General features: G+C 34.2%; 1 protein-coding gene across 1 annotated transcript in view; it reads left to right on the forward strand.

Annotated features, from left to right (window-relative positions):
• The window catches only part of KIF6 (kinesin family member 6), a 150,285-nt gene that overhangs the window by 11,530 nt on the left and 113,738 nt on the right, over window positions 1-25,017 (forward strand). Inside the window, exons 4-6 of the mRNA XM_026034048.1 lie at window positions 9,467-9,614; window positions 11,049-11,158; window positions 18,558-18,687. Coding sequence (XP_025889833.1) covers window positions 9,467-9,614; window positions 11,049-11,158; window positions 18,558-18,687 — 388 coding nt within the window. The remainder of the gene's footprint in view (window positions 1-9,466; window positions 9,615-11,048; window positions 11,159-18,557; window positions 18,688-25,017) is intronic.

Genomic DNA, 25,017 nt, shown 5'->3' on the forward strand with positions numbered 1-25,017 from the left:
CTTGTGTTAATTTCAGTGTTTTCATACAAATGAGAAACTGCTTAAATATTAAATATTTTTTCACAAGTCTATTGTCTTTTGGTTCTGTCGTATATAGGAGGCTGTTTCTCCACCCTTTCTAAGCACATTGCCTCTCTCCACTCCCARATTATTTGCCCATTATTCTTAGTTYGTTATTGCCACCGCTCAGCTGTAGGGAGCGATGGCAATACACACATCACATTTTCCTTTCTCCTTGGGCTTGTTTTGTGTATAACGATGCTTGTTGCTTGTGTCTTTGTGGGTACTCCTGATTGATACAGTAGGTTGCTGAGTGGAAGAAAGGATTGTTTCCAATGGTGGGCTAGCGAAGGAAAGAAAAATCTTGAACTTTGGAGTACTAGAATATCAGTATAATACATCTGTTTTGTAATTTAAAAAAAAAAAAAAAGAATAATTAAAATGTTGAAATGAGTCATTTACTCATTTTTATAGTCCTGACACAGTAACCCTCTAACCAGTTTAAAATCTCTTTAGCATCATACAATAGTTGCTACATTTGGAAATCAGTGTTATATTTGGAACATGCGGCATTATCGGGTTAGGTTTATTTCATAAATCTGGCAAAAGTATAAAGAAAAATTATCATACTGAGATACTTAATTAGAAAGAGGTTTAATCTGGGTTCCAAATGGTAGCAGATACTTAAGTACTGAGTRTTTGTAAAGACAGATCCTCACTTAAAATTGATTTTCCAGAAATAAAATAATGTTCTTCACTCTTTAAAAAAAAAAAAAAACATAAAGATCTAGGAATTGTTTTTGGAGGATTGTGTTAAATTTTCATATAAAATGACTCAGGTTTCATGAGAGAGTAAAGGAAAGCACAGGGTTATTGGTAAAATATTGTAGGTCAGCAAGAACTGAGATGAGGAAAAAGGTGACAGGATCTAAAGGTCAGATATTTTCCTAGTTATTGAATGGCCACTTACATTTACATTGCTAGCAATTTAAAATAATAATGTAAAWCTGAAATAAACTAATAAAGTCTTTGTGTGCTTAAATGTTTTGATTTTTAATCCTTTTGAAGATTGAAATTTATGTCTAGCAATAGAAATTAAGAATCACAACTAGGAAATCTTGTTGCTCAGGCTTCATATTTGGTGGTGTTGTGACGGTCATTTAGCAATTGTAGAATTGAGGTTTCCCTTTTTGTAATACCTGCCGATGTCAAAAGCTTGAGAATACATTCATTGCACTGCTGTTTCTATGTGTTTTTTACAATTAATTGAAGTTTTGAGTAACAAAARAGGAAAGGTGGTGCTGTGACTTCAGAGGAAGTCTGTCGTTTTGGTCTTAAAAATGATGCAAAGGTGAACTAGAGTAAAGTTTGTAATGTGTTTTTCAGGGTTGGGTAAGGACTGTTCTGTTTGTTTTGTTTTCCTTCTTTTATCTGTGAATCTGTGTGAATTACGCCTTCTCTTTTAAGATCAGAATGAGTTGGAAGAGGTCTTCGTAGCTCATCTGGTCCAACCTCCTGAGCAAAGCAGGAATAACTTTAAGCTCAGATCAGGTTGCTCAGGCCCTTGTCCCATTGAACTTTGAGAAGTCTRAGGATGGGAATCCTGTAAAGCATCCGGACACACCTTCCAGGGCTTCTCTGCCCTCACTGTGAAGATCTTTTTCCATATATCCACTTGGGATTTCTCATTGTTTAACTTGTGACTACAGTTGCCTGTCCTACCACCTCACACTTCTATAAAAAATATGGCTCTGTGCTCTCTGGTAGAGCCATAGCTGCCATTTCTCCAGCCTGAAAATAATSAGCCCTTGGCTCCCAGTTTCAATACAGCATCCTTCTTGCACTGGGGAGTTCAAAATTGGGCACAGTACTACAGGTACAGAGCCCTTTAATTTTTTACAGATCTTATAGTTTTTGATGTAACTTGTGTGTCTGACCTTGCAGGAGGAATGCAACAGAAGACCAAGGGCTCTTGCTCTTCATTATACCCAGGCACAAGCCTGCGTGCAGCCTGTTTAACAATGAGAAAGAAACAAGCAGAAAAAAAAAATCTGTGTCTATAAAATTTAAATAGAGCAGATAATCATCACTGCTAATTAAAACAAAGTGTAGTCATAGGAAACAACCACAATAAAATATCCTCAATCTGTTTTCAACCTCTGTCTGCTACCACATGATTTGAAACCTCTCCTTGTATAGTCTTGGATTTTCAAAAATTGAATACTGAATGATATTTCAAACTGTAGTAATTACCCATAAATTGTCTAGCTCTCACTTTAGGAATTTCTCATGTGAGGAATGTTAAGCAGTTTTAAGCATATTGGATCCATCAGTTTAAGAGGAATTACTTGCATGATTTAAAGACYTCTATCATCCTCATTATTTAGGATTTATGCATCTTTCAGGGATGAGGTAAATCAACTGAGTGACTGAAAATGGAAATACAGAAGTTTGTAAAAGACTTTTTTTTTTTAAAGTATAGATCTAAATTGAAATTTAAAATGAAATGGTAATTTCTTACTCTGTATGTTTTAATTGGACACTGATTATGGTTATGTTAGAAAGGGCCAGTTGATAAATTAATTAAAAAAGACCAGTAAAAAATACATGGCTTTGCTCTTCTTTAACTATATTCTTACTTAAGTCTCTACTACAAGGAATAGTCTACGTCTTATGATGCAAAGTTCTACTAACAGTTGTTACTTAGAAGGATTTTAGGGAGAGAGGTAGAATCTGCTTTTACCTAACCAAAGAGCTAGTAAGTTATACAGCCCTGAATTTAGTCCTCCACATCCAATACACTGACTACTCTAATAAATTTCCTCTCCCTGTTTTTCGTTATATTCTTAGATCACTATAATTACAACTACATTATTACAGCATTTGTTTAATTTCCTTCAGCAATACAGGCTAAGTCTCTATATGTAATAAATGTTCCTTACAAACATTTTTTTTTTTCTTTTGGGAAGCCCTTTTTATAACCGTCTTTCTCCTGATAAGGTGGAGTTTTTAAGGTGTTATATCCTGATTATATAATTTTTTAATAAATAATTTTTTAAAGCAATGTTTCAGAGAAGGCTGTAACTTTTCATAAAGCTCTTTTTTTTTCTTGAGCAAGCATGATTATATAAACTTGCATATAACATTATTTAGATTATGGAACAGTGTTTAGGTTATACTGAAAATGGATTAATTAAGGAGCATTTACTTGAGCTTTTTATGTCTCCAAAGCAATTGCGTTGTTAAAATTAAGTATGTTCCAAATTAGTTGGAGTAAAAACACTGAAAACCTTTTTAGAGTATTTTAGGAGATGAAAAAGTATCAAAGTAAGTAAGTATCAATTTTTATACATACAAATATATTTTAATGCTTTTAAGAAGTTATACCAGGAAAAAAATCTACATCAGACTTATTGGTACCTTCCACAGTTTATACCTCACTTAATGGTCACTGAGATCATTGGAAAAATGTTCTGTCACTTGAATGAGCTTTGGATCATGGTCTTGCTTAATGAYACTTTGCAGATGAGCAATTCTTTTTCCATGCATTTTCTAAATCTTTACTGCTTATTCCAGTATCTTTATTGAGAAAATATTGAAAGTATTTCAATTTTTCACTTTATCATAGTGCGTATGGAAAAATAACAGGGTATCTGTGCCACAACTGGGAGATAAAATTTGAAAATATCTACCTTACGAGATCACAAAATGCTAAATTATGTTGCTGCCATAATAAAAGGTTAAATATATATAGCAGTGGGATCAAGTTCATTTCTTTATTTTCTTATGTGTGTTGACAATTTCTCATTTGGAAAAAGTGATTTAATTTGTATTTGTATCAGTAGAGATATTAATATTCAATATTCATATATTCACATATATGAATTCTCATGTATACTTATATTTGCACATATTCAGTACTTTCTTGTATTTAAAATATGTGCTGATTACATTTGTTTCAGTTCTAAAAGTCAACAATTTTTTTAAGTTCTTAAACAACAACAACAAAAAAAAATGTAACTCCTTTAGGAAATTGTAAGAAAAGATCTAGTCTCTACATTAAATAATTTTGAAGCAAGTGTATCATTAGGTGAGAAGTATTAGAGAGGAAGAATAATAGAATAAAATAGATTTGAGCTGTAGCAAAAAGATATTCATTAAAAGGCTAAGGGCCGATTAACTGCACTTAGTGTTAATAATTAAAGTTGATATCAATTCTTGTTACTATCGTGCATTTTCATAATGCTTCATTGAAAATTTATTTTCTTCTTACTCTGACTTCCAGCAAGGACAACTTTTTGGTGTATAAGTCTATGCTGTTGAACGTATCAACTTTACAAGAACTACTTTTTTCATAAATGCTTGATGATGGCTTCTGAAGGCTTAGCAGCTAACCAGGATGTTTCCTCACCAACATTTATATAAATTGACCTCTTTTTTTTTTTTTTATTGTTGTGTAGGCCATATATGTTCAAACTTCATGCAAGTGTATTGAGCATTTTTTTAATTATATATGACTTTGTGATATGTGAAGTTTCATATGGTGTGACCAGATAGATTTTTATTGAAACATTAAAAAAGTTTTTTTTTTTAAAAAAAAACAAAAAAAAAAGTGTTTGCAATTTACTGAAAAAATTATTATACAGAATGGTTAATGAGAACTCTAGATAATGAGAAATCTTGATATTCATCAGTATTTCATCTTTCGTCATGAGGCAGATGATAGTTAGGACTAAATTTGGTGGTGGTGGTGATTGTTGTTTTGCCCTGAGCTGTTTGGCTTTGAAGTGGCATGTTCAGGCTTTTCTTTGATGTCTTGTAACCTAAAGCTCTTACACCTTAATAATGAGATATGAATACTGAAGGAATTTAATATTTGAAATGAGATTGAAATGTGCTTGTTTGCAGAACTATAATATATCTTTCTACAGTGTGTCTGTGTTTTCCCAGAAATGTCATCCTTTTGTGGAAATCTTGAGGGTAATTTCTTTGGGTTTTCTTTACATGTAGGAGTTCAGGTCAGTGGATTTCTTGTCCACGTTTAGTGATTCTGTTGTTCATTACTACTTAGTCCAATATGTGGCTTTTTCTGGTTATGCAAATGATAAGCTAGGTGCATCCTTAGCACATTTAGCTTGCTCCATGTGTTCCAGATAAGATCATGGCATAGGTGATTGTTAAGCAGTAGAAGCAAAGATGAAATAACAAAGTACTTGTTGGGTAATTGCTAGAAACTCTTTTTTTTTTTCTGTATTTTTAAAGTTGAAAATTAGCAAATATTTTTGTAGGCAACACTACTGTGTCATGACACTGACAGACATTTTGTTGTGTAAAAATTGCTTTAAGTGGCTTGTGWTAAATGACCCTTTTTCTTTTAGTAGAAGTTAAATCTATCATAAAGTGTTACAAATATATGCCATCATATTCTAAACTGTAAGTAAAATGATATCTTCYAGGTTTCTGAACATAGTGAAAAAATATTCACAAAGTTGGACAAATTTTAGTAATCTTGTTTTAAATGTTTCTTTCTTTTCTTTCTTTTTCTTTTTTTTCTTTTTCTTTTTCTTTTTCCTTTAGTATGCTCTATAGTTTTGTATTATTAAAAATGTAGTCCCTCTGGGAACTCTAACCTCTAACAATCATAGTAGGAGTAACTTTGCTAAGATATACCAGAAACATATTTCTCCAGCAACATTTTAGCCAGTCTATCTGGAAACAGTCCATGAACTTCTGAACAGGGAGCCATACAATACTGCATAAACTCATGAAAGATCTTTTCAGCAAAGACTCTCATTGGATTATATGACTTTGATGTGTTTTGTTTGAAGTAGCTAGGAAACAATTTACTTAACAAAGCATATCCTTAACTATGCCAAAATTAAAAAGAAAAAAAAGAAAAAAAAGGCAAAGTTTCAAAATTCTGAGCATTCTAAGGAGAATATGACTTTTGAAAATAATAGTGAATAACTATAAGCTTAAAAAAGAGTTGTAATTTATGTTCATAGCAGGTTGTGCTTCGGTTTTAGAAAGCTTATGCTTGTAGTTTCATTGGTGGCATTAGTCTCATAGACTTTCATTGGTGGAAAGTCTCATAGACTTTCTTAGCCCTTTCCCTGGAGCCCTAAGAATATCCTCAGGTCCCTGTTGCCTTCAGGCTTTTTAAATTGACTTAGTTGTTTATTTTAATGCATTCTGAATGAAAGGATGAATGATAAAAATCTGAACAGGATTCTTTACATTTTTTTAATATGTAAGAATGTTTTATTTTCTTATATATTAAAATGAAACTCATAACTTGCACTTTCATATGCAATGTGCTTCTATCCAGTGCAATATTAATATTACTTATAGTTGCATTTGACTATGACCACATATTGATTTTGATGTTTGCATTGGCTGTTCAGACTTCACTGATGCATTGCAGTGTATTTAGTGGATTTATGAATCAATTCAAAAGAAAAATTCCCCAACATTTCTGACAGCGTAAAGTGTATGAAAATCTGCCCTATGTTTACATGTTCGAGGATTTTAATTGGTAGCTTTTGTGGTGCATAGGGACCTCAAGTTAATAGTGTGCTGCCACACCTTTGCCGTATGTTTAGAATATACTTCCAAACTGTTCTGCAATACTACAATAGGAGAGCAACACCTCAATACTTCAAAATATGTATCTTTAACAACCTGAGAAGAGGCAAGTAGTAAGAAGACTTAACAGCCCTAAATGCTAGCTCTGGAAGACCCCAAGAGCAGGGGTGGAAGAAAATAAAAGACCAGCTCTACTTGGTGAGATCAGAATTGAATCTAGCCCAGCATATCCTCTCTGACAGTAACTAACTGCCAACGCTGGGGAAACACAGGGCAAGCGTGAGGAGCTGCTTCATGTAAGTATTTTCTTAGCCTCCATCCACTTTTAGTTCAAAGGATTTCTGCAASAGTAGCTTCTCTTTCCTGAACTAGGCCAGCCTCTACTGAAGCCCTCATGAACTTCTAGCATCCACAGCAGCCACTGCAACGAGTTTCAAAGCTTCGGCTTCATGTGTGAAGAATCATTTCCTCCTGCTTGGTTTGAAGCTGCCATGGGCAAGCTTCATTTGATACCCCCCTACCTTCTGGCAGCTCATTACTGTCTTCAGCATCCAGATGCTATCATGGTGGGCACTAGAAATTCCTGAGATAGATGAATGGGGTGTTTTCTAAAAGTGATTATGCCTTGATTTTTAACATCTGGAATCTAAAATCTATATGTGCTCAGCCTTTGCTGGGTGTTTCGGTCTTTTGGAGCAGATGTTCAATGTATTTCCTTGTTCTTTTCATGTTTCTTTTTCTTTCTGTGACATCCTACTGAAGTGGATTAAACTAAGAAATTTGGCAGCTGCTCAGGCTTTTAAGTAAACTTTAATAAATTGGAGAAGCATTGCCTCTTTTACAGCGCCAGAGCAGCAGCTGTCTATGCATTGTCCTAATGGATAAGTCCTTATACATTGTCTTTATCTCCTATGCAAAGATTGTTTTTTTTTTTTTTTTTTGTATTTCCCTTTTTTTTTAATCTTGGCTTGTTTACTACTTAATAAATAAAATACACAAGAATAGTTTGAGCCTTTCTTTTCTTTATATAAAATCTGTTCATATAAGATCTTAAGCTTACTAAATGAAATCCAAGGTAGGTTTTGTTTCTGATAGTTTTATCAAAAAAAAAATTTCTTCCTGTTTAGTTTATCTTTTTTTTCCTATACTCCCTTCAATTTTGGGGGGAAAGTCTAATGAAAGAATRAAGTCTGACACAATAATTTGATATCTTTACTACATCTCCTGTCAACTGCAGGCTCTCTCGAATTCTAGTTTAGTTGACTATTTGAATATTATAGATGACAATAGATTTAATCACTGTTTTACTTGTAACTCTTACCAATTTTGATAATTTTCTTGATTTTATTTCTATTTTACAAATAATTGAAARTTCAAGACAATTGCCCTCTGTCATTTTTACCTTGTTGTCTGTCAGTCAAGTTAAAGTGTAAGACCTTAGAATACCTACAATGTTGCTCAAAAATAGGACAGTTTACATAATAAGAAATGGAGTCAGAAATGTGCAAAAAAACAAGTGTTGGGTATTTTATCTTTTGGGATAGTTGACTAGTCATGCATTTTCCTTGTACAGCTCTAAGAGTATCAAGATAATTTTTGAAAATGTTATCTTTTTTAACAAGAAAACYTACTATGCATTTGCTAGGGAATATAGGCAGGTACTCCATTGAAGTCCATCTTCCAGATATCACCCCTTTAAATGGGTCATATTTGAGGAAAATATGACTATCTTCAAAAGTAGTACAAGGAAAGTTGAAATGTATAGAGGGGGGGAAAAAAAGATATGTTATATTCATATGTACAAGAAGTTTCTTCAAAATGTACCAACCTATCAATAATAGAATTCAGGTCACTGTTGTTGCGAGGATGGCTTCTGATTTATTCCATTAAAWACTCTTTCTCTTAAAACAAAATCAGGACCAGAAGTCTCCAAATACATTGTGTCATAAGCTGTGAATCTTCGGCAGTCAGCCGTGGCAGATCATCTGTATGTCTCCTGCAGCCGAATCCCATTTTTCCTTCTGAGTGTTCAGCTATACTACTGTCATTAAGCTTGTCTGCTGTTTGGTGAAAATCAGGTTGAAGTTAATGATAGGGTGGTTTATGGATGAGAAGAAAGTCTATCGACTTTTATTAGTCACAACTGTAAGTGGAAGCTAGAAACATGAAAAAAAGATGATCAAGTAATGGCATAGCTAGTACTGATGTATGATAAAATTTTCTTTTAAATTTTCTTGTATATACATAGATCTAATTGATAAAATTGCTTTTACCAATGTGGTTTAGATTTATTTTCCAAGTGAGTAATGATTTTACTATGCCGATAGCACATGGTCTCCTGTGTACCTTTAGCCAGGGGTACTTTGCTGATTTAGTACAGGAGTATTCCCAGAACAGTAAAATGCCCCTAGTAGAACTGTATCCTTACATGAGTTTGTTACCACAATGTAATCTTCTCTGGTTGCAATTAGTGAAGTCATATATGAAGTATTTTTGGATTTTCTGGCTGTAATATATCAATGACCACAATTCCTGACATCTGTAGACTTCTAAGAGASTAAATCCTATTGTCCAAAATATGATCCAGCCTTACAAAAAGGTGCAGAGGTAATGCAAATAGTAATAAATGTTATAAGCTAATGATGATACATAATTATAGAATAAGTCGAGCCATAAAGTTTTTCAATTTTAGAAAATCTAAATACCCTTACATCTAGAATACATATCTTTAAGTATGATCCTATATTATTAAAGATAGCTGATAAATAATTAAGAATTACTATTAATTATATTTCATTTCTGTACACAGCTATGTAAATTGGCAATGGAAAATATATTATACCTRATATATTAATTAACTCTTCACTTCTTAATTCCCCAGTGCTTTGGCAGGATATAATGGTACTATCTTTGCATATGGTCAGACAGGCAGTGGCAAAACTTTTACCATCACAGGAGGAGCAGAACGTTACAGTGATCGAGGCATTATTCCCAGAACTCTATCTTACATTTTTGAACAATTGCAGAAGGTATGAGACTTTACTTTCTAATTCTCTTACATGTCTAGTTTGCAATTACTTGTTTACATTGCAAGAGATTAAAACAGGATTACAGGTAAGACTTAAAATTAAAGAAAAAGCTGAAGAAAGCATGCAATAACTACAGGAGAGAATTATTAATACTGCCTGGTTGGCTTTTAGTGATTCTTCTGCTGGCCTGCTGCCAGATTTGTTTGATACTGCCTCTGCCTCTTCCTGGTKCTTTATCCTTCTGTCTTGTATTCTTACTGTATCTTTGAGAAGCACTGACACAAAAGTCATGACACTGACACTGGCCAACAAACTGTTGTCTGCCTTCTATCCCCAGGTACGATAGAAMAGAGAAAAGTGATTTTGGCTAAGAAAATAAGGCTCTTGAAACCTCTACTTGCAGGGAGACCAAGGAGTTTGAAACCAAGGGAATATATATTTTTACTGATTTAAAAAAGAGGCAAATTAAAACTTTCATTTTTAATAACACTTCCTGTTATTTTATTACTTAAAAATAATCATATTTTCCCAAATTTCTGTTTGAATAGCGTCTTGATCCATCTTTCTGCCCATCTGCAGTGAGTCTTTTGAAGTAGTGATCTGTCATAATCATTAAAGGGTCATATAGGAAATAGTCATTCAATTAAAATAATTTATATCTCAAGGTATTCTAAAAAACACCTGGATTGGATTATGAAGCTGCTACTGTGTGATGAGTACATTCACAGTGATTTCATCTGCTGAAATGAAGTGACTAATTTTCTTTCATTTTAAAAGTCATAGCCCATTATTTTGAGGTTTATGTTGTTTGGATTTGGCTTTGAGGAGGAGAAAATTCTGTTTGCAAAACCCGTTGTGTTAAGTTACATTTTGGCAATGTACAATACAGACAAAATAAAGGATTACAGAGAATAGTCAACACCATATACAATGTTTAAATATTATGATAACGAGTGTAGAAAGCTGTATGTCACTGAAGTTTCTAAATAAGGATTTTTTTTTTTTTTTTTGTTCTCTGGGCTTTTTCTTGAAGACAACCTTCTTACCTGAAGCCTACTTATCTGAAGAAGTAGCATTCTTTTTTGTTGTAGAAGTAAGAAATATAAATTATGTAACCAATCTGCCACATTCTAAGTATACAGACTTTTTTTTAGAGGCACGTAGAGGGGTTCTATTTTTGTTTTGTTTTGTATGTGTATGTGGTTTTGCTTTTTTTTATTTTCTTCATCATGAGCTTGTATTATATGGTATCAGAAAACTGTATTGCAACTTGAAAATGTAAACCATACCCAGCAAAAGAATGGGAGACAGAGTGAGGAAGCAATGTAGTGTAGTGAAGTGKAGTGTAGTGGAAGCTAGYAGTGATAAATTTATGCTTTGGTCTAGCCCTCCCTGCTATTTATAGCCCTTCCTTCTATTTCCTTCCTTGTTTAGGACAGCAGCAAAGTGTATACAACTCATGTCTCCTACTTAGAAATCTACAATGAATGTGGTTATGATCTTTTGGACCCAAGACATGAAGCCTCCAGAATGGATGATTTGCCGTGAGTAAGAATAGTACAAAAAATCAGAATGAACAACAAAAACAAAAATCATCTTCAGATGCCCTCTTATGTTTGGTGACATTATTTTTTGAAACTGTACTACTGTTCTCAGTCTTAATTAACTCAAAATATTATTTTCAGTATTATCAACACTCTATAGTTTCCTCTTTTTCTACATATATGTATATAATGTGTGTATATATATATATACACACATACAGAAACACCCCCCCCCCAGATGTGTGTATATATATATATATATATATATACACACACACACTAGGAATACTACAGGCTGTGTGAAAGCGTAAAAGATTGATATTATGCAGAAGAGATCTCTTGTAGCTATTGGAAATGAAAGTGAAGCTATACTTTTTGGTTTTTGGGGAAGTTTTTGTTTTGATTTTTTTCATGACAGACTGTTCCTTTATAAAACATGTGTTTCAGTGCTAATGGAGACATATGGAACAGGTTGTATTTCCTTGAAAATAATAGGAAGAAAAATTCCCTGCTTATACTGGACAATTTTTATTCTTATTATTTTTATTTTATTTCCTTTGTTAGTTCCTTCCATCAGTGATAATTAGATAATTATTTCTTAATRTATAGACAATTATGAGGTAAGCTAAATAATAGGAGGTAGAAAAGCTCAAAAGCAACTCCATGGATTACCATAACAGTGTTCCTTGATTAGGCAGTAGTAGTCAAGAAAGTTTTGTGTAGGTTCTTGTCACGGAAYGAGTGGTGGCAGGGGCGAGTGACAAAATGCACTTCACTCAAATAGAGAACTAACAATATGATTTATTAGTATAATAATTATTTCACGAGATTCTATGGYAAGATCGCTCTATTATTTACTACATGGAGGCACAAGATAATACAAGATTATCTTGGGATACCCTCCCGTTGGGTCACGAGGTTCAGATTGGACCCCCTTGCTTTCCAGGCTCCTTCTGAGAGGAGTCTGGGTGCGGCTGAATCCAATCCTAGCCCCAGACCTGGTCAACGGTTTATGACTGAGGGTGCTTATGTTACAAAGTAAAGTTAAAGAAAGAGAGAAGAGAGAGCAAGCAAGGAAGAAAGAAAGAAAGAAAGAAAGCGCGCTATATTCACTTGCCACAAGTCTGCGGTGGAAAGGAAGATCTCTCGAGGAACCTTGAGAGGCGTCCCTGCCCAAGGGGAGATCCTGGTGTGCAGGCCGCAGCCGTGTCAGGAGAGCTCAAAGGGGCTCTCAGGCTGTCCGAGTATTTATGGAATAAGATGATTGGCTTGTAGTCATATTTTTAACTTCAAAGACTTAGGTTAGTGTGTTGGCTTTATCTCCCTGTTTACGACGCAGCCTTGAGGACTGTTTTTGTTAAGTCTCAGTGAGAACAGAAATCAGGACGATGGCGCCTGCCAGAATTAGATCGGTCGCTGGTGGTCAGGGGTACCTTACAGGGCTGCATGTAAGGTACAGGCCAGGATCAGCTGGGAAAGGAACGTATCCGTCACAGTTCTGAACACATATATTTGCTAAAATTAAGGCTTTTACTCTAAATTCTGTAAGTGTGAACCTTAAAGTCTTAAGAATCTTCTGGGAAATAAAATAATCTGGTCTGTGATGTTCATAAAATAACTCAGTGAAAAAGAAATGACAAGAAAAAAAGAAATGACTTTTGTATTTGTAAATGCCCTGAAATAATTCCAGGAATTATGAATTGTCTTACCTTAATGGAGACTGGAACATGTAAATTTTATATTAAAATAACTAAGAATGTTATTTTATTAAACTTTTATTTTTTAAATTGAGCTGATAATTTTCAAAACTGTTAAAAGTTGAAATAATCTAGCTTTAATTTTCTAGAGAATATGTGGTGTCTATCCAGGTTCTATATCTACAAGAACTTTTCACGTTTAATCTTTATAAGATGAACTGTCTAAAGGTAATAGGAGAACAGACAGACTCATACTGTAAAATGGATCTAAYGTCCATTGCTTTCTGACATGCTAAAAGTACTGCATGTATTAGTATAATCCATAGTAAAATGAAGGAATCTGTGGTGTTTTATTATCTGCTTCATGTACTGTATATTAAAAAAAAAATCAGAGATTAAATTTTGAGAAAATTTTTGTGTACATATTGTGCAAATACAGATTCTGTTGTCAGACGTGTAATTAGTAACTAGTGAATAGATTTTTAAGTTTATTAAATGTATTCATTTTATTAAGTTTTTCAAATTATTAATTATCTCCAATAAATTATATTTTATTTGAATTCATTCAATTTATTCACTTTATTAAAATGAATTTAGCCTAGATGAAACTGTAACTTAAATATGGCAATTTGGGGATCATGTGTCTAGGAAATTACTTTTTTTGTTGATATAATAATGTCTAAAATCTAAGAAGGAGTAGAAGGGTTATTACATAAATATTTTTCGTTACTTGGCTAACTTGATGTAAATAGCAAATTAAATAGTAATTATCTAAGATTTTAAAATTCATCATGTGTTTATCATGAAAAATATGTATATTTAAGTACTTTAATGTGCTTAAAGCGTTAAGATTTTACTTGCAGTAAGCAAAGTACAGAATAATCTAACTTGCTCAGCTTTTTGAAAGCAAGTACTTAATTAGAATATTAGAAACAAAGAACTTATCTTTTTCAAATGCAATAAATATTATTGATAATTTCCTGTTGAACTTTGCAGGGGGGCACCATGCTTTTAAGCACTATGCAAAGCCAAATGCAATTTACATATGCTTGGGTTACATAAGCTTGTATTCCTCAAAACTTATGAGAAAAGAATTGAAGAAATGTGTTGCTTTGGAAGATAAACAGCTTAATCAACCTAGTGAAGTATGCAAATTGTTTTGAAAGTAGCATTGTTATGCATATTCTTGCAAAAGAAAGTAATGTACTTTGATTCAAAGATATATATTTCTAACAAACTAGTAACTAATGACATTATACTACTTAATTCAGTGAAAATGATGACATTCAGCAAAGAGATGCACTTTACAGACATTACACATTAGACCCCTAGCTAGTAGTTGAAAACCAAAAATAACGACAGAAGAATTTCCCAGTCCATTGAAACCTGGTAAGTTCTAGTTCCCCACTGAAGTTCACGTGCCCTGCGTAGCCATCTGCTGCATCGTCTATTGAGGCAGTAAAATAAACTGTTCATGTAGTTAACTTACCGACTTGATACTCCAGATTTACAAACATAAGATGGTTTACAGGTCAGATTCATTAGCTAATTTTAATGTAATCAYGTTTCTGATGGGCACTTGTATTTATGTATTAGCAAAATTTGCTTTTGAAATCTCCATGAATTTGTAATTTCACAAGGAGAAAMACAATTCTGTTGTGATGACACATATAGCCCATAGTCAATCCAGTTAGATGYATCTTAATGCGTCTTATACAGTGTGCCTTACAGTTGGCAGTTRCACCTTGTCTTGCTTATACAAAGCTGACACTATTTATTTTAAAACACTAGATGAAACACAGCTTATTCAGATGAAGATTCATTTGAAGCTGAGTATTTATTAGAACAGAAAATTCAGTTTCCACATTGAAAATCCCGTATAGAATATAAATCCCATGCTTATACAAGCAARTTAGAATTATGATTATCTTTGAACCTATAATAAATATAAAACCATTACACTAGAATAAAACTATTAAAGTACAAATGATAAAGAAAACCTATTTGATTCCATTCTGCCATCTCTTGCTTTTGTAAAAGATTTGTAGGACTGTTCCAATTAAAGAACTTTTTGAAGCTCTTCATTAGCTCTAAGGTTGAATATTTCCCTATGAAATACATTTCTTTGAAATAAAGAATGTAAAATATGAGTGTTACTATTGAATTCTAAAGGCTAAAATGGTATCCRGGTCTGAAAATGCCTACTTTTGTATTTGTTTAACCAGAGAGGCAACAGAAAATTGTTTTGAATCACTTCTTCAAAGATTACATTTTTTTCTTTACAGTTCAAACAACTTATACTTTYTAATTTATACCATGACAAATGTGTACAATAATTTCAGCGTACATTATTCACATCCAAATTTTCTATTGATTGTTGCCTCAAAACCAATAGGGAAAAATTAGTGAAACCTTTCTGCTTTGTCCACTTGATCATCTAGCAAGTGAAGTGCTTGTTGTGAGCACTTGTGAAGTGCTAGCAAGTGAGATTGTTGCTGTGCTGTGTCTTTACTAAGAAGTAATAATGGAAGCTAATAATAATCACTTTACTAACAATGAGATTATTGCAGCTGTCTGCAAATTATAGTAGATTTTATATATTCTATTCCTACATGATCCACCAATCCCATCATTTTGACTATGTCCATAAAACGTAGAGCAAGCAAACTGTATCTTTCTTGACGGAAAGGTAGAATTTGTTGGAGAGATTGTGAAGGATTTTCTACCATATATGTCAGAAAAGCAGCCTTTACTAATACTAATTCTGTTATATCTCACTAGTAAAGAAGATTATGCTTTGGTTTCTACTTRCATGGAATAGCAAATTTGTGTGCTACTGGCAGTTTTGCTGGAGGTTAAATAGCTTGTAACTGTCCCTCTTGAATCAGTCTTGACTCTGTCCTCTGATGTGGTATAAAGGCAGCTGTGCTTCCGAAGTAGCTTGTCTTAGATGATACATAGAATGATGATCTTAGTCATTCTTTCTTAAAAGCTAAAGTTCCTTGGAACTTTCCACAAAGCCTGGCTGTGCTGTCCATGTTTTTTTTATTTTTTCTTTCTTTCTTTTTGGACAAACCCCAAGATGCGTGCTCATTGCTTTTCTCTTTTATCCTTTTCCTAAATTTATTAGCAAGTGTGTTGTCTCCTCCTCATGCCAAAATAACATCACTGTATTCTGTTAACACATTGTTATTTGGGATGTAAAATCAGATGATCTGCCTACATCACTCTGATTAATTCTTAAGTGTTTATAAATTTATGAGATTGTTTTAGATTTCTTCAATTCAAAGCTCTGAGCTTTTTGTTTATATTACTCAGTTTAATCAGATGGTGTTAATGAACCGAAGGAAGATTTAACTTCACTAGTTCCCAGGAATTTCATATATCGAAAAAAATGTAAGGCTATCTTGCATTAATGGCAGCAGAGCTGATGCACGAGTGGGCCTGAGTTACTAACTCCGTAAAGTTCCCATCCTGCTGTTGTTCCCATCCTACAGATTTTCTCGTCAGCTGCAATTTCCATTCATTAAACCAAATGGAAAAGATTCTTTGTTTATAAAGAAAACAAAACCTTGTCTCTGCCTTCTTTCAGTCATTCTGGATAACTTAACAGAACTTTTCCACTCCAAGATCCAAGCTAAGAAATTTAAACACATCACTAATATACAGTATTCTATGGAAATCTACTGTCAGATTATGCAATAATTTTGTAGCACCATGAAATAAATAATTCTGTTATCRTTTAGGAATATGTCATTTTGGAGAGGTTTTAACGAAAACCTCTGTAGATGTGCAAATTTGGACTTTGATCTGCAAATCAAATAGTTGAAAGGCCACTGTGCAGGGCACAAGCTGGTCCGTGGTTTACAGTATCTCCACTCTGCCATTATCCATTGTGCTTTCGGACATAATAAAAACATTTTGTCCAAACTGATCCAAACACTGTCTGTAAGACTGCAAATTATTTGTAACTGTTGGTCAAAATGTAAGCTGAAAACAATTCTTAGAGTTTGAAGTGCAATGACAGTGTTTGTAATAAAGCAGCATCATTTTCCTAAATTATAAAAAGTGGTGCATGCTTCTTTCTAAGCCATTTCAAAATAATAAAATCAATCGAGGCATCCYATTTTAATCACAACTACCCTGGCATTTAATGTGTGATACATGCACAGATGRAATTGAGAACTGAATATAACTTGACATTATCAAAACATTGTTATCTAAGCGCAGACTTATGCTTTTGAGTTTAGAGTCTTAATGGCAGAAGTAGAAGTTTGTAGCTTTAATAGTGATTGATTCCATCTTGCCCGAGAGCACAAAAATAAGTCTGTAGCAGATGGCAATCACGGTTGGAAAAACAATTGTTATGACTACTAAAAGAGCACTGTGTCTACTTTGTTGTTTTCTTTTTTTCCTTGAAAATCCTGTATTACAATGCTTTCCAATAATTTCAGTGTCTTTATTACAACATTTTGATAATCAAGAACTGCTATTTTCCGAGGGTAATAATCTGGAATGCTGCTTAGCTGCTCAGTTTCTTTCTGCCTGTCTTGAGAAAGAGAGGGGGAGAGAGAGAGAGAGAAGAAGAAAAAAAAAAAAGCCCAAACAAAACCCCACCATTGTGCTTCCCTTCCGAGCAGCTTGGAGTCATTACCGTGCAAGAACTATGTAGAGAGAAAATATCTAGATCAACCCTATACTCCCTCTTGTGGTTGACATTGATGAAAAYGAAAAATATATGTATTTTTATATTTTAACACATTTATATACATGAAGCACAAGTGGTGGTGTCTTCTTTGATTTGTAAAACAGATAAACATCTGTTATCTAATTTTCTTCTTATAAATTGTCTGAAAACATGTCACTCATTCTACCACTACTCAGAATTAATGTACTTCATTCTTAATGCTATCAGCCTTCTGGGACTTCCCAAATCCAGTGAAATAACTACTTTTATTCCATATTGTGTGTTTTAGCTAAGGAGACTCTAATGGTTACTCAGTACACCTATAAAAATTTACCCTTCTGTTGCCCAATTAAAAGAAAAATGTCATATGATAAAGGGTTATTTAAAGAAGTGAAAGGGGTTTCAGCGACAGTAACTCTTGCAGAGCTTTGCTATGTCCTTGCTACTTCAATGTAACTTCTTTTCTCTTAACTTTTAAGGCTTAAAGATATCCACTTAACAGTATTTCTAACCTCAGTAAAAATATATAGAAACATTCTATTTGTATGCTTTTAATTACAGAAAGGGATCATTTTCATTTGTAATTATTAGCATTTGAAGAAGATTGAAAGAGAAATAATCCTGACAAATTTAAAGTTATGAAAAGCAGGTTGGCTACATCTATATGAATTCTGGAATATTCCATACTATTCTTTCCTCAACATTTTCCTTTCCTTAGGTGTCATGTGCACAAATAACTGTCACAATGGCAAATAAACCTTACTTATTATTTGTTTGTGATAATTCATCTAATGTATTCCTCTTAATATTTTTACTAAAACTCACCCAATATTTTACAAAACTTTCTCTAATTACTCTTTTTATTTAAATATTTAAATTATTTTTATTTAAATATTTTAAATTTAAATTAATTAAGTATGGAAGATTAAAATAGAAGGTGAAAAAAGAGGTGGTATAGGAACAGTTTGTTTGGTACTTCCTTTAATGTGTATCTGTGTGTGTGTTTTTCATGTAGAAAAGTGACAATAATGGAAGATCCTGATCAGAACATTCATCTGAAGAACCTGTCTCTTCAGCAAGCAGCTAATGAAGAAGAAGCCCTAAACCTGCTGTTCTTGGGAGACACCAATAGGATGATTGCTGAGGTAATAACTGCTACCACAAATCTTGCTTGATGACATCAGAATTAAATGGTTATAAATCTCTCTACATAATAATTGGCTAGGAAGCACGCAGTTATTGATGAATAGGTTCCTGCTTGCTCAGTATATTTCCAAGGTGAAATTAAATAAGCATTTCTTTCACTAAATCTTCAAATTTTGGAAAGCTTTCTGTTCTCACATAGCGAATCTGATTGGTGATGGTTGGTGTAATTCACAGATTCACAGATTCACAGAATATTTAARGTTGGAAGGGACCTCTACAGRTCATCTAGTCCAACCTTCCTGCTCAAGCAGGCACACCTASAGCATGTGGCACAGGGTGGCATCCAGGCGGGTTTTGAAGACTTCCAGAGTAGGAGACTCCACAWCCTCCCTGGGCAGCCTGTTCCACTGCTCKGTCACCCTMACAGTAAAGAAGTTGCTCCTCACCTGGAGACGGAACTTCTTGTGTTCCAGCTTGTGGCCATTACCCCTCGTCCTATCGCTGGCCACCAGTGAGAACAGCYTGTCCCCTTCCTCCCTGCATTCTCCCTTCCTGAAYTTATACAYATTAATCATATCCCCTCTGAGCCGYCTCTTCTCCAGAGAAAACAGGCCCAGCTCACTCAGCCTCTCTTCATACGAGAGATGTTCCATTCCCTTAATCATCCTGGTTGCCCTTCTCTGGACCCTTTCGAGAAGCTCCACGTCCCTCCTATACTGGGGTGCCCAGAACTGCACACAGTACTCCAGGTGCGGCCTCACCAGAGCTGAGKAGAGGGGCAGAATCACCTCCCTTGACCTGCTGGCAACRCTCCTCCTGATGCAGCCAGGATCCCATTGGCCTTCTTGGCCACGAGGGCACACTGCTCACTCATGGTTAACTTGGTGTCAACCAGGACTCCCAGGTCCCTCTCCGTGGAGGTGCTTCCAGCAGGTCGACCCCTAATCTGTACTGGTGCCTGGGGTTATTCCTCCCCAGGTGCAGGACCCTGCACTTGTCCTTGTTGAACCTCATGAGGTAATAATTTGTTGCAATTAAAATAAGTAAAACCAAAACATTTTTCTTATAAAAAACACTGTCCTGTGAATATTGTACGTAACATAAATTAATTTTTAAAGCTCGGAATAAAAGATATTCTTATGAGACATTGTTAGACCTGTCTTTGAAGTAGTTACAATAATAATTAGCAGTCCCTTTTTTTTCTTAAAAATCTGTTAAAATTTAGGCTTATGTGTTAGGATGGAAATAAGGGTGTGTAGCACATTCAAAATAAATATTTGCTAGTATGTAAAGATGAGTAATTTCACTGATTCTGGAAAAACCAAGCGACTGAAGCATATATTGCTTTCATTGCCAGTTAAAAATTGGGAAGAAGAGTTCTTGGAAATGGAACATGAGTATAAAAAAAAACGTGATTGTATACACAAATTATACAATGTGAACATTGTAGTTTCTGAATAGATGTATCCTTACCTCTACAGCTAATCATATTTTAGAGATTTGTGGATTTTTTCCTGTTTGATCAAGAAGATGACGTGACCAAATCATTGAGGTGAAAAAAGGCATTCAAAGTAACTCTGTGAGTTGGTTGATCATCCACACTTGGGCATATGGGGAGAGGCATTGATGAGAAAATACACATGCAAAAAATGATATTTTCTCCCTTTCTCAAGAGAGACTACTTTAGCAGTAGTGTTTTTGAGAGGCAGAGAGACTTTAAGGAAAGAGATGATGGTGCTGTAATTAAAGCTTTTTAATTAAATATTGAGGTGAGGGAGAGTTTGATTTTTGAACAGCAAGAAGTGTGCAATTTATAACAGAGGAATTTATGAAAGCCTAGCTGAAGAAACCCAAAGATGATGAATCAAGAAGGCTGAAAAATTAATATGATAACAATTCCAACAATTTTACTTATATAATTAACTTGTGCATTTTGTGCTTGCGATAGCCCTTGTTTCATTCTCATGAGCTTGCTGAGTGCTATGACTATTTGCTATAAAATTTATCACCCATGATTCTTTGGTGTTGTGGCTTTAGGTCACAGTGGTACTATATAACGATGACTTAACAGAATGAGAAAACTGTGATTACAAAAATGAGAGGTTAATGTAAAGGTCTGTGAAAAAGGGGTTGGGAAACCAGCTGTAACATCTTCAGGTATCTGTTACTGACATTTAATTGAATTTCTACAAAATTTCCTGACCTCAAAAGTAGACCGTATGTGACTCAGCTTTGAAGATGCAAAGTGAGTAAACCTAAACATACAGTGAAATGAAAGAAAAACTAGCCTTGATCTGTCTTTGTTTTTTATTGATGAGGAGTTTAGGTATGGAAAAACTAGGATAAGTGCTGTGGCTCTCGCTGCAAATCTGTTGCAGAACTTCAGTCTTTAGAATTTGTCTAATACTTTACCCATGAGATAATTCTTCTATGAACAGTTATAAGACCATTTTGAAAATAAATGGCAATATAAAGTGTAAGATTTCAGAAATGATAGAGATGGGAATCTAACTTGTGGTTTGAAGGACGTATTTTGCTCTCAACACTGATTGTCTTTTAAAGGAAAAAGTCGTATTTGTGATTTTAAATTCATTCCTTAGGCTACATTTATTCATTAAATGTCAGAAACTAATGAACATTTATAGCAGAGGGCTTCCCATGCAGAACAGTATAGCCCATGAGGAGAAAACAGAAGAAGATGCTATAATTTGAGTAGCATTGGTTTATAGACAAGAATGGAAACAGTCCTTTATTCCACTTATAATGTAGGCCCTGAAATGGAACAGAAAAAAAAGAAAATGTGACAGATTTATGCATAAATGCTTCCCAATACAAAAATCCAGATAGGAAGTATTTATCTCATGCATGATGGTAGGAAAAAGGGGACGGAGAACAAACCCAACAAATTAATTATGTTAGCAGCTCTTCCACCTGTGGTGGCCATTTTGTCAGTTTGCTTTTATCCATAAAACACATTTTCTTGTTACATTTGGATGCAGGAGAATCTCAGCAACAGGCTATAAAAAAAATGTGGGGGTTTGTTTTTTTTTTTTTAGTATTTTGATTTTTAACCCTTCTTCATGATTTAGGTAGTTAAAAAATGTGCCTACAAGAGATTCCAAAATCTGCTTTGCATATCTGACACAGATGGTAGCAGCAGCATCTAGGAAAGCTCATGGAAATGAAGAAGTGCTTGTCTGTTCATGTAGCATTCACAAATACTTTATTCTGGTAGATGTGCTATTAAGGATGCCTGTTACTGAGTGTTTTTTTTTATCTAAATTCTTGTGACTGGAAGCTCTTGTGATTGCTGTCCTTTGAAATAATATGCCTGACCCTGAGTGATAGCTTTTTCTAGTATTTCTTTTAAAATAATAGATCAATGCGAAGCCGGTAGCCTCCCAAGAGCATACATCAATTTCAAAACTGTTAAATCTTTAAGCAAGATTGATAGGTCCTTACACTGCAGTTTCCTATAAATTCAGCATCTCTTTTTCCTCTAATGAAAAGCTACTTGATTTTAACAAGAAAGAAAATATTTTACTGCATAGTTATAGAGGTATGACTCTTCAATATTTAAATTTGAAAGGTAATGCATACACAATATCGTTACAGTCTTTAAAATGTTTGAAGTATGCATGAGACAACCAGCAGACTTTTTGTAATCTTTTCCTTCTTTACTAGCAAAAAATTTTTAGCTTTAAAGCATTTAAAGATAGTTGTGAGGACTAACTTCTGACATCTGAGTTGAGTTTATTCCATTTATAGTTAATTTTAGTGTCAATTAATATTCTCCTGAATATGTTGGAGAGCCACTTGTAGTGCCTGAACACTTCTTGGATAAAATAGTAAAAATAGAGTTTCAGAACATATGTAAATATACCACATGAAAAGACACTTTTGTCAAGAGTTAATGTGTTATTCCTGTTAAGGCTGCTTTCCAAACTGAATTAATAACTTTATGCACCTCAATTCTTCATTGGTGTTACTTGTAACCCTCTCACAAACTCATGGTGTATTATTACTAGCATCAAATAGCACTGTGATGTCAGTGCGGGTGTTTTCATTTTATTGCATGGTAAAACAATCACTATCTCTTACTTTGAATAGTCTTTAAGGTGCATTGGGATATTTATGGATGAAAGGTGTGGTATTTTGTAAAGTTTAGTCGTCTCCCCATGGAATCTTATTTACTTTAAAAGTTACCTCTGTTGCTGTGGTCTAATTGCCAAACTGTTTTTGTAGTAAATATGCCAAGGTGCTTTTAGAAACTAGGAAAGTGTCAGAGTACACTCATTCCATTCCTTATGTTTTCATAACAGATATGTTTTGCAACTTTATCTGTGTCAAGTGTATCTAAATGCTCCACAGGAGCTATTTGTACCATATTAATAGGAAGGGGATTTAAAGATACATAAAGGTCATCCAGCAGATGAAAAAGCAGGAGCCGCCCATTCTCTCTGACCTTGCATGCCCTTCTAAATACCATGGGACCTGTAGGAGCTTATAGAGTTTATGTCCACTGCTTTTCAACCCAGGAATCCCTGCTTCTTCTGCCTTGAAGAAAACTATGACATTCTGTGCTGTTAGCCAGAAGTGTTTTCTTACCATCTGAACTGTAAAATGACTGATGCTGTCAAAACTACTTCATCAGAAGATAGCTTAATATTGAAGAAAGTCAACATGATATCCAGCTTTGATGCTAAAAAAGGAAAGTTTTTGTCTTTTTGTCTTCTGTCTTAAAAACTTGGACTGAAGCTTATCCTCAAGAAAATGGAGCATTCAGAATCAGCCTTCCTTCATCTGGTTGTTCTTGGCTAGTCACTAAGTTACCCAGAAAAAAATCATGTTCTTCTGATATCTAAATATTTTGATTCACAGAAGAAAAGATTTCACTGCCACATTGTAAGCTGTCAAGTAGACAGTTGCAAGACTTGCACTTTTGCTAAAGGACTGCATTTATCATCTGGATATCTTTTGTTCCAGCTGTCCTGAACTCTGTTTTCTCTAGGTTGCATATACTTGGCAGCCATAATCAACATATAGTTCTTCCAGATAGCAGTTGCTTCCTTTTTTCTAATGGTGGTTTTCATACAGCTTTCCATATTTTTTTCTACTATTTCAGAAGCTTTCTTCTTTTTAGGACATCTTGTAAGAACGTTATTTAATCCAGTAGCCTCCTCATCTTTGCTTTTCTTAGTGAAAATGACATTTTAGTAATTACAACAACCAAAGAATTTGGGAAAGACATAAAATTATCATATAGGGTGAGACTCCCACAGTTTTCTTGTGGATTTGAGATGGCTGACAATTGAAATTTAAATCTTATATCTTAAGCATTCCACTTGGACTTCAATGATTTCTGCTGATTAAAAACCATTTTTATGAGGTCTTACTCTTTGACAGAAGGATTCAAATCAGATGCTTCTTGAAATACAGCTGTGTTGCAGAAGCACAACTGGCTTCATTTTACTGCAAGACTCTATTTCAAAAGTTCCAGGAATTCCACATAAGTATCCATATTAAAATGCAAAATGCTGGGAATTTCTGTTGATCTGTTTATTAAAGCCGTTTTGGTATTAATATAATATGTAATGTTATATCTTTCTTAGTAATGTCATATAATAATGTCAATCTATCTTTACTTTTTTTAAGTTCTTTTTCACATTTCCACAGGTTATGTTTAAGTTTGAAGCAGTAGTATGACTAGTATACTAGTTCAAGTCACAAAGCTTTTACAAAGTTCATTTAATTGCAGCAAACACAGATGTGTCCTCGTCTTGTAGAGAGAGGAGGCTGGGCCCATACATCCTTCAAATCTCTTGTTTATATTTTCCTACCTCGCAACAAGAATTGATGCTTTACCAAAAAATGATCTTGTAAGATACGTGTTACTAGGTTCCTGTTTTACCGTAACACAAAGGGGCAGCATCAGTTGACCTGGAATTAATTCCTTTGTTTTGTTCCCGTGGTATCACAGAAGATTTGAAGTCTGTTTCTGTGGTCAATGATGTCACAGGAATCCTGGAAGAAATTAGTCCTTTGTAAGTAACAGCAGCTCATCTGTTCTTCTACATAGAGCGTTCACAATGGCAAGCAGCTGCTGAGAGGCAGACCCCTCCTCCCTTCTACCCCCCTCAACACATCAAATTAATGTGAGGGTGATTTCAAATATATATGAATAAAGTATTGCTAACAAGGACAAGCTGAGCTCTGAAGGCGACTAATGGAACCCCTTAGTAGGCTCCGAGACTCCTTTCAAAAGATTTTGTTTGCTTGTTTTTAAAATTTATGAACAGCCAAATGATGATACTCCATGAAGTTTCATA

Source organism: Nothoprocta perdicaria, unplaced genomic scaffold, assembly GCF_003342845.1.
Source record: "Nothoprocta perdicaria isolate Ctin4 unplaced genomic scaffold, notPer1 scaffold_139, whole genome shotgun sequence".
In the NCBI taxonomy this organism is placed as follows: domain Eukaryota; kingdom Metazoa; phylum Chordata; class Aves; order Tinamiformes; family Tinamidae; genus Nothoprocta; species Nothoprocta perdicaria.